This window comes from Dysidea avara, chromosome 7 (assembly GCF_963678975.1).
Source record: "Dysidea avara chromosome 7, odDysAvar1.4, whole genome shotgun sequence".
NCBI classification, from domain to species: Eukaryota; Metazoa; Porifera; class Demospongiae; order Dictyoceratida; family Dysideidae; genus Dysidea; species Dysidea avara.
Window position 1 is genome coordinate 33236861 of NC_089278.1, and position 16341 is coordinate 33253201.

At 38.4% G+C, this 16341-nt stretch overlaps 1 protein-coding gene across 1 annotated transcript in view; it reads right to left on the bottom strand.

Moving 5' to 3' along the window:
- Positions 1–16341, bottom strand: part of LOC136261458 (adhesion G-protein coupled receptor V1-like) — a 145041-nt gene that overhangs the window by 116021 nt on the left and 12679 nt on the right. The window contains exons 8-26 of the mRNA XM_066055464.1: positions 16149–16286; positions 12920–13144; positions 12645–12779; positions 12380–12589; positions 12189–12329; positions 11926–12138; positions 11732–11869; positions 9589–9798; positions 9396–9533; positions 9141–9347; positions 8954–9088; positions 7924–8130; positions 7728–7874; positions 7441–7650; positions 7235–7378; positions 6963–7169; positions 6773–6907; positions 6510–6716; positions 6328–6462 (exon numbers count right to left, since the gene is read on the bottom strand). Of these exons, the coding sequence (XP_065911536.1) occupies positions 6328–6462; positions 6510–6716; positions 6773–6907; positions 6963–7169; positions 7235–7378; positions 7441–7650; positions 7728–7874; positions 7924–8130; positions 8954–9088; positions 9141–9347; positions 9396–9533; positions 9589–9798; positions 11732–11869; positions 11926–12138; positions 12189–12329; positions 12380–12589; positions 12645–12779; positions 12920–13144; positions 16149–16286 (3282 nt within the window). The remainder of the gene's footprint in view (positions 1–6327; positions 6463–6509; positions 6717–6772; positions 6908–6962; positions 7170–7234; positions 7379–7440; positions 7651–7727; positions 7875–7923; positions 8131–8953; positions 9089–9140; positions 9348–9395; positions 9534–9588; positions 9799–11731; positions 11870–11925; positions 12139–12188; positions 12330–12379; positions 12590–12644; positions 12780–12919; positions 13145–16148; positions 16287–16341) is intronic.

Consider the following 16341-nt stretch of genomic DNA (forward strand, 5'->3'; position numbering starts at 1 on the left):
CTCTCAGTTCCCATTGACTTTTGTACAAAAATATTTTTTTTACAAAGGTGAAATATACAAGGGCGTAAGGCAGGGTAGTTCGGATGGTTCAGACGAACCCCCCCTTTCAGAGGCAGAATTTATAAAAATTAAAAATCACACCGAATCTTATAGCCCTGGAGCTCTCCGGTAGCTACTTGCCCACTGGCACTCCTCTGTACTACTCTCGAAGATCACATTGCATTAATGCAAATCATATCTACTGAATCATGTGATCAATTGCACACATGATGCATGGTTGAAATGGTACGAGGAAATGGCAAAGGACTGTTCAATGGTTGGTTGAGAAATGTTACAAGGGAGGAGCTGCTAAACTTGAGTGGTCATGTTATACATGTGTCAGGTTAGCACACAGTTGATGTATATTTACCTGATGAATGGTTTGTTTATATGTTACATGTTGTGGGCATGTGATGTCTCGAACATATTGGAGTACAAGCCAAGTATGAAGTTATTGACCACCAACAGGAGGACTGGCTGAGAATAATGTATACCTGGAAAGAAGTACTGCCAGCTAAGGGACTCGAGTGTGGAGGGCTTCCATGTGCTAGGAAATTGAAGCTGGCTGTCGGTATGCTGTCTGAAAGTGAAGATTAGTTAGTATTACAATAGGTTTATAGTTTATATAAGCTGAATAAACAGCAGTGTGTAGGTTTTAGCTAGTTAAATGCACAAACAGCACCTTTTTATATTACTGCTTAAGGGCACATTTTGTGTATGCATCATTTTTGTTCAAACATGAGGCCTTCCCCTTAAGACATTCCACTTTAAATCTGAACCCCCTTCAAAAAAATCCTGGCTACACCCCTGATGTACCCCAAGTTTCTTTAGATGTTAGAAGTGATCTTCCTTTCTCAGGAAAGCTTTGTCTTGTTGTGTTTCAACAACCCATCTTCAAGTCACAGAAGTTGTATAAATGGTTGATCATGTGCTGAATCGCATTTAGTGCTGTATAGTTAACAAAGCACTGGTGATAATTTCAGTACTAATGCTAATTCACCACTATTCTCACCACTAGCAGCTATTCAAGCCTATAATTAAGGATGGCAACAACAGTGGTCTTATAGTGAATGACATACCTAGAGCAATGATAAAAGTGCTGTTCAACTGGTATACTGTTCCTAAACTTTGATGATAGTTATTGTATAGAGAAACCAGTGTACTAGGACTAAAGTAGGTATAAATACTAAATAGATGTCAGTCGACACTATGCACTGCTGGGAATTTGTCTGATGCTATACAACTTTTGGATAGCTTGTGAGTGGCATGCTGTTGATCTAGGCTACATCACTGGGCTACCTGCATACAGTACTCTCCTGTCATGCTGTTTTAGTGAATGATACAGGACTAGCATTCACCTAACATGGCAACAAAGCATTCACCTAACATGGCAACAAAGTTGAGATGGCTTAAACTTGATTATCTCACTAATTACTTGTGAACTAGCACTGCAAGTAACAATCTACCACTCGCCAATGCTTACCTATTCATACAAATTATTGTTAGCGATACATACGGCACTGCATGGGTATAAACACTGACAGTACCAATGGTAATGTAAGTATTAGTCATTGAAGGCTACATTGCACTCTGGAAGCCACGTCATAGACCAATTATGTCGTCACAGTTTAACCACAACATTCCACTGCCTTAAACAAAAGGCATATTGTTTTGTGTGTCTTGTGTGTACCTCAAGTTGGTGGTTCTCTATACTAATGAAAGCACTGTCTAGGCTCATGCTATACATCAAATATAACACTCTTGAGACAAAATATAGCACTCAGCTTTGCCTTGTGCTATATTTGATGTATAGCACTCTGGGCAGTGCTATAACTTTTACAGACAGACAGACAGACACATATATGTGTGACTGGGTCTGAGAAAACCGGTTTTATAGCCCATGACAGCAGATTTGAGTTTTCACCAAAAACACAAAGCTATGTACATAAATAAACTATCAAATTTCACAATCAAAATCAACTAGACTTGAGTGGTCTGCTTTTGGTGGATGCTTTCCCAAAACACAGTGGAAATTCATACGAATGGTCTGGGGCTTAATGAAGCTCTGGTCAGCATAGGGTTGGCTGTATATGGCTGTACAGCTCGGTGGTGTTAAAGACCTGTGCTGTAAATGTTCTTTCATTTTAGCACGTTTTGAGACCTTAATGGCCCATAACATAGCCTAATTCATCCCTACGCCTTCCTCTTTAATTTTTTAAACAGCCTCTAGTCCTCCTCCAGCCCCTGTCACCCACTTCAAATACCGTAGAATCGGGTTGTTATGCGCATGCATCTGTTAAGCGTATATTATTTGTTAAGCGCATACACATTTCTTGTAATTATCCATGGCTGTTAAGCGCATATGGTCAAATTCAAGGCTCAAGGCATGACAAAGCTACACACAGGAAGAAACGTTGGAATTATTGGAAATGAATGTCTCCTCGAGTGCTTAAGTCTCCCTTGAGGTCTCCCTTCACAGAGTATGCAGCAATTCAGCCCTTCTGGATTGCAATATTCTTGTTCATTACAAAGGATTTCACCTAGAAATAGACAAATATCCTTACACACTGGCGTAGTGACTGGCACGAACTACTATTACAGCATAGCCATTCCGTATTAAGACACAATTATTTATTAGGTGTATGCGCCTAACAGATAGTATGATTTTTTACAAAAGTTTTCTCTGAAAATTATAAGTGCATGCGCTTAACAACCTGAATTTATGGTAGGTAATAAGACTGGTTTTCCCAGACCAGGTCACATGTGTTCAAAGGCGCTGCTCGGGGTTTAACTCTCATATTGCCTGGGCAATGTCATGGGAATGCGGTTTGTTCATGGCTTTGATGCCTAACCAGTTCAAAGATACCATATGCTTTGACTCGTTATATTGATTGACATACAGGATTACATTGTGGGAACCAGTATTACTTTCTTAGCCAGGCTGAGTGTAGTCACAAAATTATGACAAGTTGACTGTTAATAAACTATTTTCTATGATGAAAGATCACTAATTTTGGGTGATGTGTGAATGCGTACTTCTATGCATCACATGTTAGCCATTGAGAGACCACAGAACAAGATCACTATAACAGGACTATAGTTCTAAATACTTTACTTACAATATAGTAATTTACTTACTATCTTAATACCAAAGTTAGTAGGCTTAATGCAGTGTAAAAGAGTAAAACAAAAAAGCCCAAACCCACAATCATAAGTTGTAACAAATTTTGAAGCATAATGACACATAGATAATGTATCAATCATCAGATACCAGTGTATAAAACAAACAAGGTGAGTGCTCTGTAGTTCTTTCACCTATTAGGTGAGTGTGTGATATATCACTTATACCATGGCTGCTTGGGATTTGCCAATATATACTCCTGCAGCCCTCGGGCCTGCGTCCCTCGGGCTTTGGTGTATATATCAGTAAAGTCCCTTGCATATAACTGTTGCACACGTACTACTTTAGTTCAAGCATCAAATAAGAATAACATGCACACATCACTCACTACAAACATTTTATGCAGTGAAAAATGACAGTAACATTTTTGTTTAATACTAGTATATTAAAAATTATTAATTTAAAAATGAAGTAGGGATCCAAGCAATAAAAAGTAACGAAACAACAGATGAATGATGGTATTACAGCACAGCGCAGTGGAAAAATTCCTACATTGGCATGTTATAACAATGATTTTGTTCAATGCCAAAGTAGGGAATTTTATGCTATATGTGACTGAATTTTGGAAAACCGTCGATATACGCACAACAGTACTTTTGTAATAAAACGCATTTAAAAACTATGGGTAAAAAACGCAAGCTCCAGAAAAAAAAATTACGGAAGTTTTTATTGCCTCACTGGTGGGCGAATTAAGCTGCCACTGGATAAATCCTGGGCATCATCGTGTTCGCCTGTCCATAGGGAGTACAAAAATCTTTGTTTTATCTCCATACACGAAAAGATTAAAAATTTACAGACGTTTGTTTACGTTGCAGTGACAAAAGAATTTACCGACGATCGTTTTTCAGTGAATTTGCCTTCCTTCTCGAACAAAGAAGCATGCCTAGGGAAAACAACTATACCTTGGTGGATGTACAAATTCATGGCGAACACAATGAGCCAAGATTCAATTCCGTACGTAGCTGTATCAGTAAGTTATGATGGTTTATCTAAGCGCCTGTAGATTCTTTTCTCGATAGCTTCTGTACATATCAAATTATTTGCTCGTCCGGCTGTCTAGTGCTGTATTTCTAACGCTGCTTAACTTAGGAAGCTGAAACTTGGCTAGTCCATTCCTCTGTCCCTGAAGAAAACAAAGAACAAATAAAATGCATTTTGAAAATTGCTTGGATATCGACGGTTTTCTAAAATTAGGTCACATATTACTATCATTCACCTCTTGTTTTGCTACTTTTTAATGCTTGGATCCTTACTTCATTTAATTTTTAATATACTAGTTTGTTTGCTTTTTTGTTATAACATGCAGCTATATACGTGCATGTGACTAGGGTGACTGCTGTATTAGAGTATCTCGAGTCAGCCTTTCCTTCCAGGGTGTGTGTCACTATTTCATTGTGCTAGCATACAGATAGGCCAACAGTAATGGGGTGTGTCATCATGATAGGTTGTAAAGAGGCATGGTCACGGTGCTGGAGCATTATTGATCAACCAGATCATATTAATTATAATTAATCAATAGGTGTGGCATTGAACCTATCGTGAAGTTACAGGTATCTCTACCAAGCGTAAGCGCTTCATTAAGTTTGCAGCATCTAAGTAATTATGCTGCTCAAGGAAAGTGTTGATAAGAAAAGTTAATGTCTCAATATGGTTTCATTGCATGGAGAAGGATGGAGAAGGAAGAAGACTAGCCTGTTTGAAGATAAAGGAAAGACAAGATGCAGAGGGCACATGCTTGTCAGAACCTCAAAAGGCACATCCCACTGGTGAGTTTGTTATTATAGCGTAAAATGATGGTCATGCACTGCTTCATTTGGCCTCCAGCTTTGTGACTGTGGTCAGGCAGGCAGGCAGGCAGGCAGGCAGGGCAGGCAGGCAGGCAGGCAGGCAGGGCAGGCAGGCAGGGCAGGCAGGCAGGGCAGGCAGTGCAGGCAGGCAGGGCAGGCAGGCAGGCAGGGCAGGCAGGCAGGGCAGGCAGGCAGGGCAGGCAGGGCAGGCAGGCAGGCAGGGCAGGCAGGCAGGCAGGGCAGGCAGGCAGGCAGGCAGGCAGGGCAGACAGGCAGGCAGGCAGGCAGGCAGGCAGGCAGGGCAGACAGGCAGGCAGGGCAGGGCAGGCAGGGCAGGCAGGCAGGGCAGGCAGGGCAGGCAGGCAGGCAGGCAGGGCAGGCAGGCAGGGCAGGCAGGGCAGGCAGGCAGGGCAGACAGGCAGGCAGGGCAGGCAGGGTAGGCAGGGCAGGTAGGCAGGGCAGGCAGGCAGGCAGGCAGGGCAGGCAGGCAGGCAGGGCAGGCAGGCAGGGCAGGCAGGGCAGGCAGGGCAGGCAAGGCAGGCAGGGCAGGCAGGGCAGACAGGCAGGCAGGGCAGGAAGGGCAGGCAGGGCAGGCAGGCAAGGCAGGCAGGCAGGGCAGGCAGGCAGGCAGGCAGGGCAGGCAGGCAGGGCAGGCAGGGCAGGCAGGGCAGGCAGGGCAGGCAGGGTAGGCAGGGCAGGTAGGCAGGGCAGGCAGGCAGGCAGGGCAGGCAGGGCAGGCAGGCAGGCAGGGCAGGCAGGGCAGGCAAGGCAGGCAGGGCAGGCAGGGCAGACAGGCAGGAAGGGCAGGCAGGGCAGGCAGGCAAGGCAGGCAGGGCAGACAGGGTAGGCAGGGCAGGCAGGGCAGGCAGGGCAGGGCAGGCAGACAGGCAGGAAGGGCAGGCAGGCAGGCAGGGCAGGCAGGCAAGGCAGGCAGGCAGGCAGGGCAGGCAGGCAGGGCAGGCAGGCTGGCTGGCTGGCAGTGAGACTAAAATCCGAGTTTTGGCGATTTATTAAAAATTCTATATCTGGCCACCTATTAGTGTTTTCTTGTTTTTAATGCTGTATTTGATGTTTGATGGACTAAGATTATTCCATAAAGGTAATTTTCATCACATAAGATATCTCTAGGATGATTTTTGAAGGCGGCAGTTTAGGCAGCACGCATCATTTTTGAGGGAATCCCTACTTAAACAGTACTACCGTATTGTTTGATAGCATACAGCACTCCTATTTACTGTAAGCAGTTACAATCTAATGTAATAAACAAAAGTCTGGAATGATTTACTTCTTTATGCAGCCAAGTGTAATCAGTTGTATTACCTGTTGCAGTCATAGTGGTGGTGCTAATCAGAAAACCAATCTTTGTATAAGCAGTTTGGTTAAGGCTAACAGTTATTGTACAATTGTCACCTTCCTTAACACTGGAATCTGATATAGACAAATTGGCTGTGACTCCTACAAAATACAGTTACACTTAAAGATGCAATTAAAAGATTTCTTACTGTCGTTATCTTTTATACTGACAGAAGTAATATTATTTTCTCCTGGTAATACTCCAATCTCTGATAGGTCATCAGCAATTACAATGCCCATTGTAAATGTTTCCATATACTCCAAAACATCATCATCAACTGCTAATACTGATATGGTTTGAGAAGTGTCAGTTGGTCCAAAGTTTATAATAGATTGTAGCAATGTATAGTCTAAATCTAAAGGTAAATAGTACATGTGCAAATGTGTACACACAACAGAAAGGTGTGTATACCTGTAGCTGTTAAAGGCTGAGCAATAATACCTACAGAAATATTCCTTCCAGCAGCATGATCTAGTACAACTTGTAGTATGGCAGTATTTCCTTCATCCACCTTTGATGATGGACTATGAAAACTGACATACAAACCTGTTAAGATGTTATTGGTAACCTTTTCTGTTTACAGCTTTAGCTAATAACTTACTATCGTCATTTAATATACGCCCAACTGCATTCGTTATCCTTCCATCACCTACACCTATTTCTCTACTCATAGTTGGTATAAACAATGAAATTGCAAATGTTTCATTTTGTTCTGGAAATTCATCAGCTACAATTGAAATATTAACAACTACTTGTGTATCTCTTGGGCCAAAGATTACATCAATGTCATCACCTCTGAAATCTACATCTGATCAAAACAATAGCACACACATCATTGGTGATATACAAAAATGTGTAAAGTACATATATAACCTGATGCACTTCTTGGAGTTAGTTTTAAACTGACAGTAAAGCTGGTATTGGCCGGTTGATTGTCCTCAAGGGTCAATATCACCTTCATTACAGTGCTGTCTTCAATAGTGAAATATTCAGCAGATGTTAATCCAATCTTAACAACTAAATTAAGAAATAAATTCATAGCTAATCATTGCATTTACTTTTCAGTACATTGACCCCACCGTTGTTGTTAATTATTGTAACATAAGCTATGTTATTTTCTTCAGCAATTTTAACACCGATCATGTCAATCCCTTCACTTAACTCTAATCTGACAAAGAAAGTTTCATTTTGCTCTAGTAACACATCTTTATGAGCAGAGATCAGTAAATGTGTCATAGTTTGATTTGGAGCAAAAACCACCTCAAATGTTCCACTATTGAAATCTTCATCTATACACAATATCCACAAATAAATAAATGAACACATTATTACATACGACATGCAGACATGAAATAAATGTACACACCTGATGCTGTATGTAAGGATGAGTTTATGAAAGTAGTCAGCAAAACTGAATAGTTGTTATAAATAGGTTTGTCTGTTAATACTGTGATTGATACAACTGATCCCTCATCAACCCAATATTGTACTGTCTGAAATTCAACCACCACACCTAAGATAATATCAGTCAATGTTATCTCACATGTTATCTTTTTACTGACTGTCATTGTTTAAGATGGTAATAGTAGTGGTTGAAGGAGAACTAGTTATTACTCCTATTTCTTGTGCACTTGCAGTAAGTTCAAATGACAGTTGGAAACTTTCATTGTACTCTAGTAACATATCAGCTGTTGCTGCAATATTGATAGATCGCATCATTTTATTAGACCCAAATGTGACAAGTGTTGGAGTTATTGAATAATCATATCCTGTGAGGTAGATAAGAAGTGTTTATTATATTATATTACCTCATAAATCAGTAATTATATTAAATAATTTCAGTCATTGATTTAAGCATGGTCTTAAAACAATCTATGGAGCAATCACAAGGGGGATGTATGTATGTAGCGTAAACAACCAATTATTGCATGATGCACATCTGTCATCGACAATATTGAAGCATGTGTAATGTAAACAGTATTATAATGAGATTGGTAGTATACAGATTAAACAAGAAGTAAAATACATGGTTTTCTTTACTGGAAAATGTTAGAAAGTATTTCTTGAATATTTTCTACTAGTCCTAATGCTAGATACCAAGTTATTGCAAATAGTTGGGTGGTTTTCACCAACCGCAAAATCCATAATGTAATTATAGAATGATACAAGAGCACAACAAAGTCAAACCCGAGTCACTAACTCTTCAAGAATATTGCCATATTGTATAAAAATGTTTAGTAAATCCGTAAAATTCCACAGAAAGTTATATGGAAAAGTTTCTAGACCCGTTGATAATAGATCTATGGAAATGTACTAGGAAGTCGATAATAGATTAATGACAACAATGATTGATTAATTTATGGTTTTACGCTTTTTGACATAATGAGCTGATTACTTCATTCAGCACTTTGAAATTTGGTTTCTGAAGAATCGTCTATCGAACAGTGAAAACTGGACCTTTGTACGTTATTCACTTACAAACTTACAATAGTTTTGCGCTATTATGTATGCAGGCATGCATGCATGTCATGCATACAAAATATCAAAAACACGTGCACACAGCCACATAATTATATATTTTTGCTTACTAACCCGTAGTGTTAATATTAGTAGCATATACTGATACATTAAACTGTACACCAGGTTCTCTATCCAACATTAAACTAATTGATATCATTTCTCCTTCAGTCACTACAGCTGTATCAAGTGACCACCAAACTTTTACTCCTGTTGTTAATAATAGCAGTGTAAACATATATCATTTCTACTGATAACATACTGTCATCATTCAATATTCTAACAACTGCAAACACTGGGGCACCCTCCTTTATTCCAATGGCTTTAGATGTGTCAGGAAGAATCACAGTTAAATTAAATTCTTCAATGAATTCCAATTTGTTATCATTTCTGATGACAATTGAAGAGTTAGCTTGTGTATCAGTTGGCCCAAATGTCACACTTGTGTTACCAACAACAAAATCAGAATCTGAGAGTGTTTTAATAACCTGTAGTTGGTTAAACACTTGCCACTTACCATCAGCAGTACCAGGTGTAGCTGAAACAATTACAGTAAAGGTTGCTAGTGCAGGACGAGTGACATCTAGTTTTATTATTATTTCTGACTCATTTTCATATGCACTAAATACTGGTTGTGAAAATTCTACTGAAACAGCTAACAAAGCATTAACTGTAGTAAAATAACATTATACAACATTGTATTCACTCACTGTCATCATCTACGATCTTTACTACTGCACTAGAAATGGAGCCAGGATTTACTCCAATATTTCTAATATTATCTGGTACTATTAGATCAACACTAAATTCCTCAGTGTGTTCTAGTTGTGTATCATCCACAATAGTGATATTCACTGCTACCTCTGTGATATTAGCCTCAAAATTTATTGGAATTATATTTGTGGCAGTAAAATCGGAGGCTACAGTTAATATAGTTAATTTACATGAAAATACCATTCTTTGATGCATTACTGATTTGCAAGCAATATTTAGTGGATTACTGATGATAAACCAAATATGTATTAGTACATGTATGTACTCAACCAAACGTATGTGTGGTGCCAGGCATGATATGTGACCAGGTTTGCAAAGAGGAGTCTTCTACACACATCCAATTGCACTAACTTGAAAGACTATAACTTTGTTTAAAAAGTAAAATATAATTTTCTCCACCCATTAGGCTATGTTGCTAAGTTGCTGCTCACTACTGACCAAATTTTAAATCAATAGTTAATTGAAGTTATAAATTGTTAATATTGATGTTTATGGAAACCCCTTTTTGTAAATCTGGTCACATATCTGGAAAACCATTTTCAAGTTTATAGAAAATTACAGCCATGATTTGTGCTGGAGTAGGTGGAAAAGGTTATTTGAGAGCTCCTGGATGCATATGATTTGGATAGAAAATAAGCATATTATAAGACTCTGTAGTGATTCTTTGAGGTCAGTGGATTTTGACATACCTGTCATCACTAGTTAAGGACTGACAGTATGATGGCACTTAGCTTATATCACAACACACGATAGTGTGTCATGTGTACTTTTGGCATAAATTTGCTGCCCTATGAGACAACTTCCACATTAGATGTGCCTTAAATTTGTTGAGGATGTAAATAAATGGCAACTGGAAGCTTTTAAAAGTGTCCCAAGCATATGCACCCCAGTGGTGGATCCAGGGGGGGAACTCAAGGGCATGTCCCCCCCCCCCCCCTCCCTTAAAAATATGTATATAAGATCGAGATACTCTAATAGAGCAGTCAATCACCAATCACTCTAATAAAGCAGTCACAGTGTTCATGGGGAAGTGTAGCTTACTTAGGAAGCTATAAATAGGATTTTATTTTACATAACATACATGATATAATATATTTGGTAAAGGATAACTAGCTATTATTGTTGTGACCTTTTTTTTTTTTTTTTTTTTTGCTCTTCAACTTTTTTTTCAGCAAGGTGCCCCCCCTCTTTCCAGACTCTGGATCCGCCCCTGCACCCAGCCTGTATATTGTGAGTCAGAGAGTGTTGCAATGCTTTGTACACACAGTCATCTATGAGGTCTGCAGCTGCATGGCAACATAGCTGCAACCTCATCTATTTCCTTGTGGAATGTGATAGTGTGAAATCCCAATAGGGTCTTACTGTAGAATCCTCCCAAAATTTTTTGTTAGTAAAAATAGGGACAGGTCACACCCAAGCCATTAGGGTTGGTTGGCCAATGAAACCAGTGTGGTACTTAGATTAACAGTATTATACCAGTAGAAAGATAGTAAGGACTTGAGAATAATACTGGAAGAACTACAGTAGGACTCTGGGAACCTGTACATTTACCAAAACCAACCACTATCCCAGGTTGAGGGGACCAATAGTCCTACCACCAACATTGAAGTTGAATTGTAAATATTATTACTAAGTTAAGATAGTTAAGACATTGAAAGTGATCAAAGGGTATAACTGCACAACTCTACATTAGATACTGATAACAACAATGTTGCATGCTTAGAAAAAGTGGTTGCCAATATTAGGCTTCCTGCAGCTGGATTGTAGGGGGGAGGGTTATTATACAAACATGCACAGTTAGGCCCACATCCCTACAACTTGGGAGTTACTGCTGTACCAGTATATTTTGTTGTAAGAATATTGGATTTATTCTTCCTACTTTGCCACCAAATCAGTCATGTTAATGACCATGATAGTAAAGTCTTCAAAAATTGGTCACTGAACTGACCTGGAGGTCTGTACATAGATGTATTAGCCTTCTATATTATTATTTCTAAAACTAACCATTAATCATCTATGCTTAGGCCTTCTTACATATACATGTAGCATACAATAATTATTATAGTAAAGCTGTCTTACCTGTTGCAGAACCTTCTCTAATGTTTAATTCCACCACAAATCTAGTTGAACTGATGCTTGATGATGTCACCAGTATTGTAACTAGGTAATTGTTTTCATGAACAAAGTAAGCATTAGTTGATAGTGAAACAAATGTTACTAAAGAAAGAGGTGGTTATTGTAACATTGCAATGACCATTAACTCTCTAACTAACCGTCATTATCTGTGACAGTTACAATTGCTGTGGAAATATTTCCTAAAGAAATGCTTTTGTTCAACAAAAGTGATGGTAGCATTAGTGAAACATTGAAATATTCAGTTGGTTCTAGTAGGTCATCATCAGTAATAGCTAGTGATACTGTTGTGTTCCAGACTCCTGGACTGATATTGACTGCTACTATACTTGAGCTGTAATCATCAGCAGTAGCTGTAATATTTCATAGTGAATTTAACAGTGTATTCACATGGATTCTTAACCTGATGTTGAAGTGTTGGATGTGATGGCTCTGATGTACACAGTTTCACTAAAGCTTAACACTTTGTCCAATACAACAGTTAACACAAGAAGATCTCCTTCGGTGGTTGAATATTGATCAGATAATAAACTGACATGTGTTTCTGAAATGCAATGTATTAAATGGCACATGTGCATGGGCAGTGCATATTACCATCATTATTGATGATTTCTATTGAGGTAGTGTTTGGCTCCAGTATTAGCACAGAAACACCTGGAACTGCTATGATGTCTACAATACTTAACTCAAGCACTTCATTCAATTCTACAATATTATCATCCACAGTAGCAATACTGACTGATGTATTCTTATAACCCAATATTAGTGTGTTGACAATTGTGCCATTGTAGTAATAGTTCTCAACTAACCAAATGCAAAACTACATGTAAATCTGTCTGAAATCAAGTATATATCTTACCTGAAGCAGTTAGAGATGTAATTTGCATGATAATGGAAATGTTTACTTCAGCAACATGATCTGATAGTATTTTAACCTTTGCTACATCTCCTTCAGTAATTTTGTGTAAAGGTTGATCAAATCTGATATGCATCACTGTGTGAAATAGTAATCATGTAAAATAAATATCAGTTTATACAATTGCTACAGAAGACCACTAATGTATAAAAGAAATATAGACATTCTAAACATTAATCACATATTCCATTAAACAATTATTTTCAACACATTCTTACCATCATTATCTAGTATCACAGCATTTGCAACATGTGGAGATCCTGCTGTTATGCCAACATTTTCTGCAGGTGAAGGAACTACAAGCAAAAGTTGAAACATTTCCTGATCCTCAACAATGTTATCATCAGTTATAGATACATTAATAACACTGGTAATATCATTAGGTCCAAATGAAGCTAATAACATCTGTGTACTGTCAATGTCTTCATCACTTGCAGTAGATGCTATAATATGTAAAAGTACTAAATTGTGACTACTTTTCTAATATATCATACTGACAATTATTCTCTTTTATGCACCTGTTATTCTCAAAATTAACCTTGAAATTTGTAACAATTATAAGTATATTTTCATATCAGTTAGGGTTATCATGTATCATAAGATTTTTGTATTACAATGCAAGCAAAACTTATATAATTTTGCATCAGGTATCCCTAGAACATTATACTCAACACAGTCAGAACCCCATGTTGCTCATGCGTATACAATCATAGCAGTTAATCATCAGTTTTCTAACTGTACTGAGCTACCACCACCTAATACTGTGGACCATCCGTTATCCAAACCCCTTTGTTTTTAGGCAATGACAAAAGTGTTCAGGTGAGTGAATTGTTCGGATAACCATAGCCCATACATTTATATACAAAGCCATGTTGAAATACTCTAATAGAGCATACACCTATACCCAAAATACTCTAATAGAACAGTCATTTCTGATTTCAGATAAACGTGGGTACAGATAAATGAGGGTAGGATAACTGAGGGTCTTCTGTATCCCCAAAATTATTCTGACATAATAGACCTATGCCTTTCTAAGCTTTTTACAAAATATCATACAGTTAGGTAGCACTGTATAGAGCCAAAACAAAATGGCATCCCACATAATGCTGCCATTATTATTAAATGATTCATCTTTGGTCTTCCTGCCTGCCAGCCTGACCAGGAATGGAGGCTGAATGATGTAATGCACAACTACCATTTTTATGATACAATGATACAATGGTATGTGCTTCTTCGGATTCTGATGAGTAGCTCCCTTCTGCACCTTGACTTTACCTATTATCTCCTAGTTGTCATCTTATGCAAGGAAACCATGTCAAGGTGTTAATTTTTTGTCTTGACCCTCTGTTTACAGATGTGCATATGCCACAACAAAATTGTTTTCAGCATTTACGCTACTATGAGTGGTGGTTGGCAGAACAGTTGATGAAACAGCATGGTGATCATGTACCTTAAAAATTTAGACGATTACAGAAAACAAGGTACAGTGACCATGCCTCGTATTTTTCAATCATACACCAGAGGCTCACTCAAAATCTGTGGTGAGATCAAGACAGTCTAATAAAGCAGTCACTTTAATACTACAGCCATGTATGATATTCAATTGCATGCACATGTACATCATACTTAGCTATACTACAACACAAACTTGACAACTAGTGTATTTAATTTTAAAATGAAATAGGGATCCGAGTTATAAAAAGTAGTGAAACAAGAGATGGATGCAATTGGATGACAAGCCTGATTGAATATAAAAGGAAGAGACAAGGCACAAAGGGCGCACACTCATTGGAGTCCCAAAAGGCACATGCCACTGGTGAGTTTGTTATTGTGACGTAAACTGGTGGCAGTACACTTCTTCAGTTGGCCTCGACTGTGATCAGGCAGGTGAGCAGGCTGGCAGACTAAGTTTTAGTTTTGGAAATTCTAAATCTGACTGCCAGTAAGTGTTTTCTTTTGTTTGTTGTTATGTTGTATTTGATGTTAGATGGACAAATACTATTATTCAAAGGTGATTATCATTGAGTAAGATGGCCCTATATAGGGTGATTTTTAAAGACAGTATTTTGGTGACTTGTACCACTTTAGGGGTGATCCCTACTTAAACAATACTCCCATCCCTACTTAAACAGCACCACCGCCATGTTTGATAATCAACAATCTTTTTTCTATTATGTATGTTTCATGTATACATTTATGTACAGGTAACTACTGTAAATAAAATCATTGTGGCTTCTAGTACACAATCATAGTGTGTACGCATTGAGCTGGATCCTCAAAAACATTAATTTTTAACAAGTTGATGTTGTGCTACTTCTAAAAACCAGGCACCATGCAGCTAGCTAGCTAACTCATCTGGAATTAACTATAGACAGTATATGCTACTATGAATTAACCAACTATGTATTACTACTTTACAATAGGGTAGTTTTAGGTAGTGCAATAATATTATTAGCTAATTCTTGTATTTCGTAATTCATGAAATATTCGTAATTCGTTCAATTACGTTGCCATGCACTGCTAAGGAAGCGTTTGGTAAACAAACCGCTTTTACCAACGTATTACGCACAGAACTATCTTCTAAACTGTTTTATAGTGTGACTAACGTGTTTTTTCCCACAAATTCTCTCGACAAAGCCTCAAAGCTGCTCTTCATTTTTGTTCGCATATGTAAGGGATACGCCCCCTTTCAACTAGAAGCGATAGGCTATTCCTGGTAGTGTACGAGGCCTACACCGTTGTTTTTCAGTTGCTAAATGCCTGAAAATCTCAAGGGGAAGGTAGTCTGAGGAAAGTCACCACACCCGTATTTCAGTCCGCTGACCTCAGAGCAAAGTTCACCTGTGCAGAAGTTTACTACAGACTTCATTTCACTTTTACTTCTTACGTAAAAGCTGCTTTTACCGTTAATAAACGATTTTGCTCACATGGGTGCGTACGGACAAACATAAATAGGTAGATAGGTACACACACACACTTTTATGAAAACAATTTCAGTAAACCAGGCGGGTACCCACAGCCGGCCTTTGGCCGGCTGTGGGCGCGCGCCTGGTTTAATAGCTCATGAAAGCAATAACACATGATTTTGAAATTTAGCACATTTGTAGTACTGCTTGACCCACTAAAATATTTCTAAATCTTTTCGGTCAAATGTCTGACATAATATTTATGGCCAATCAAAAATTTTCACCATACATTTCCTATGGGAAAGCTATAAAAGTACCGTGTCCATTACAGCTCTTCCTGAACTTATAATGAAGTCTAACCATACGTGTCTGTTGTTGACACCATTGCTGTTGCCACTAATCATCTGGTTGGCTGAAATGTTAACTCGCTTGAGAAAAATCTACTTTAAAATTTTTAGCTATTTTCAGGGTCCAGCTCAACTTATACATATTATACTATGTTTCTTATACACCATGCCAATATGTCAATGTATAGTTATACCTTCACTGCTCAGAAGGTGTGGTAACACTGAAACATTAAATGAAATTCCAGCTGGTTTGCTTGCTTCTATAACTACACTCATTACAGTATCATTTTCAACAACTCTGTATGTTAAGTGTCTGAAGAACACATGAAGGTCTGCATATAACAGAATAAAAACATGTATGTGGTAACCATATGTTAGTGGTGTGAT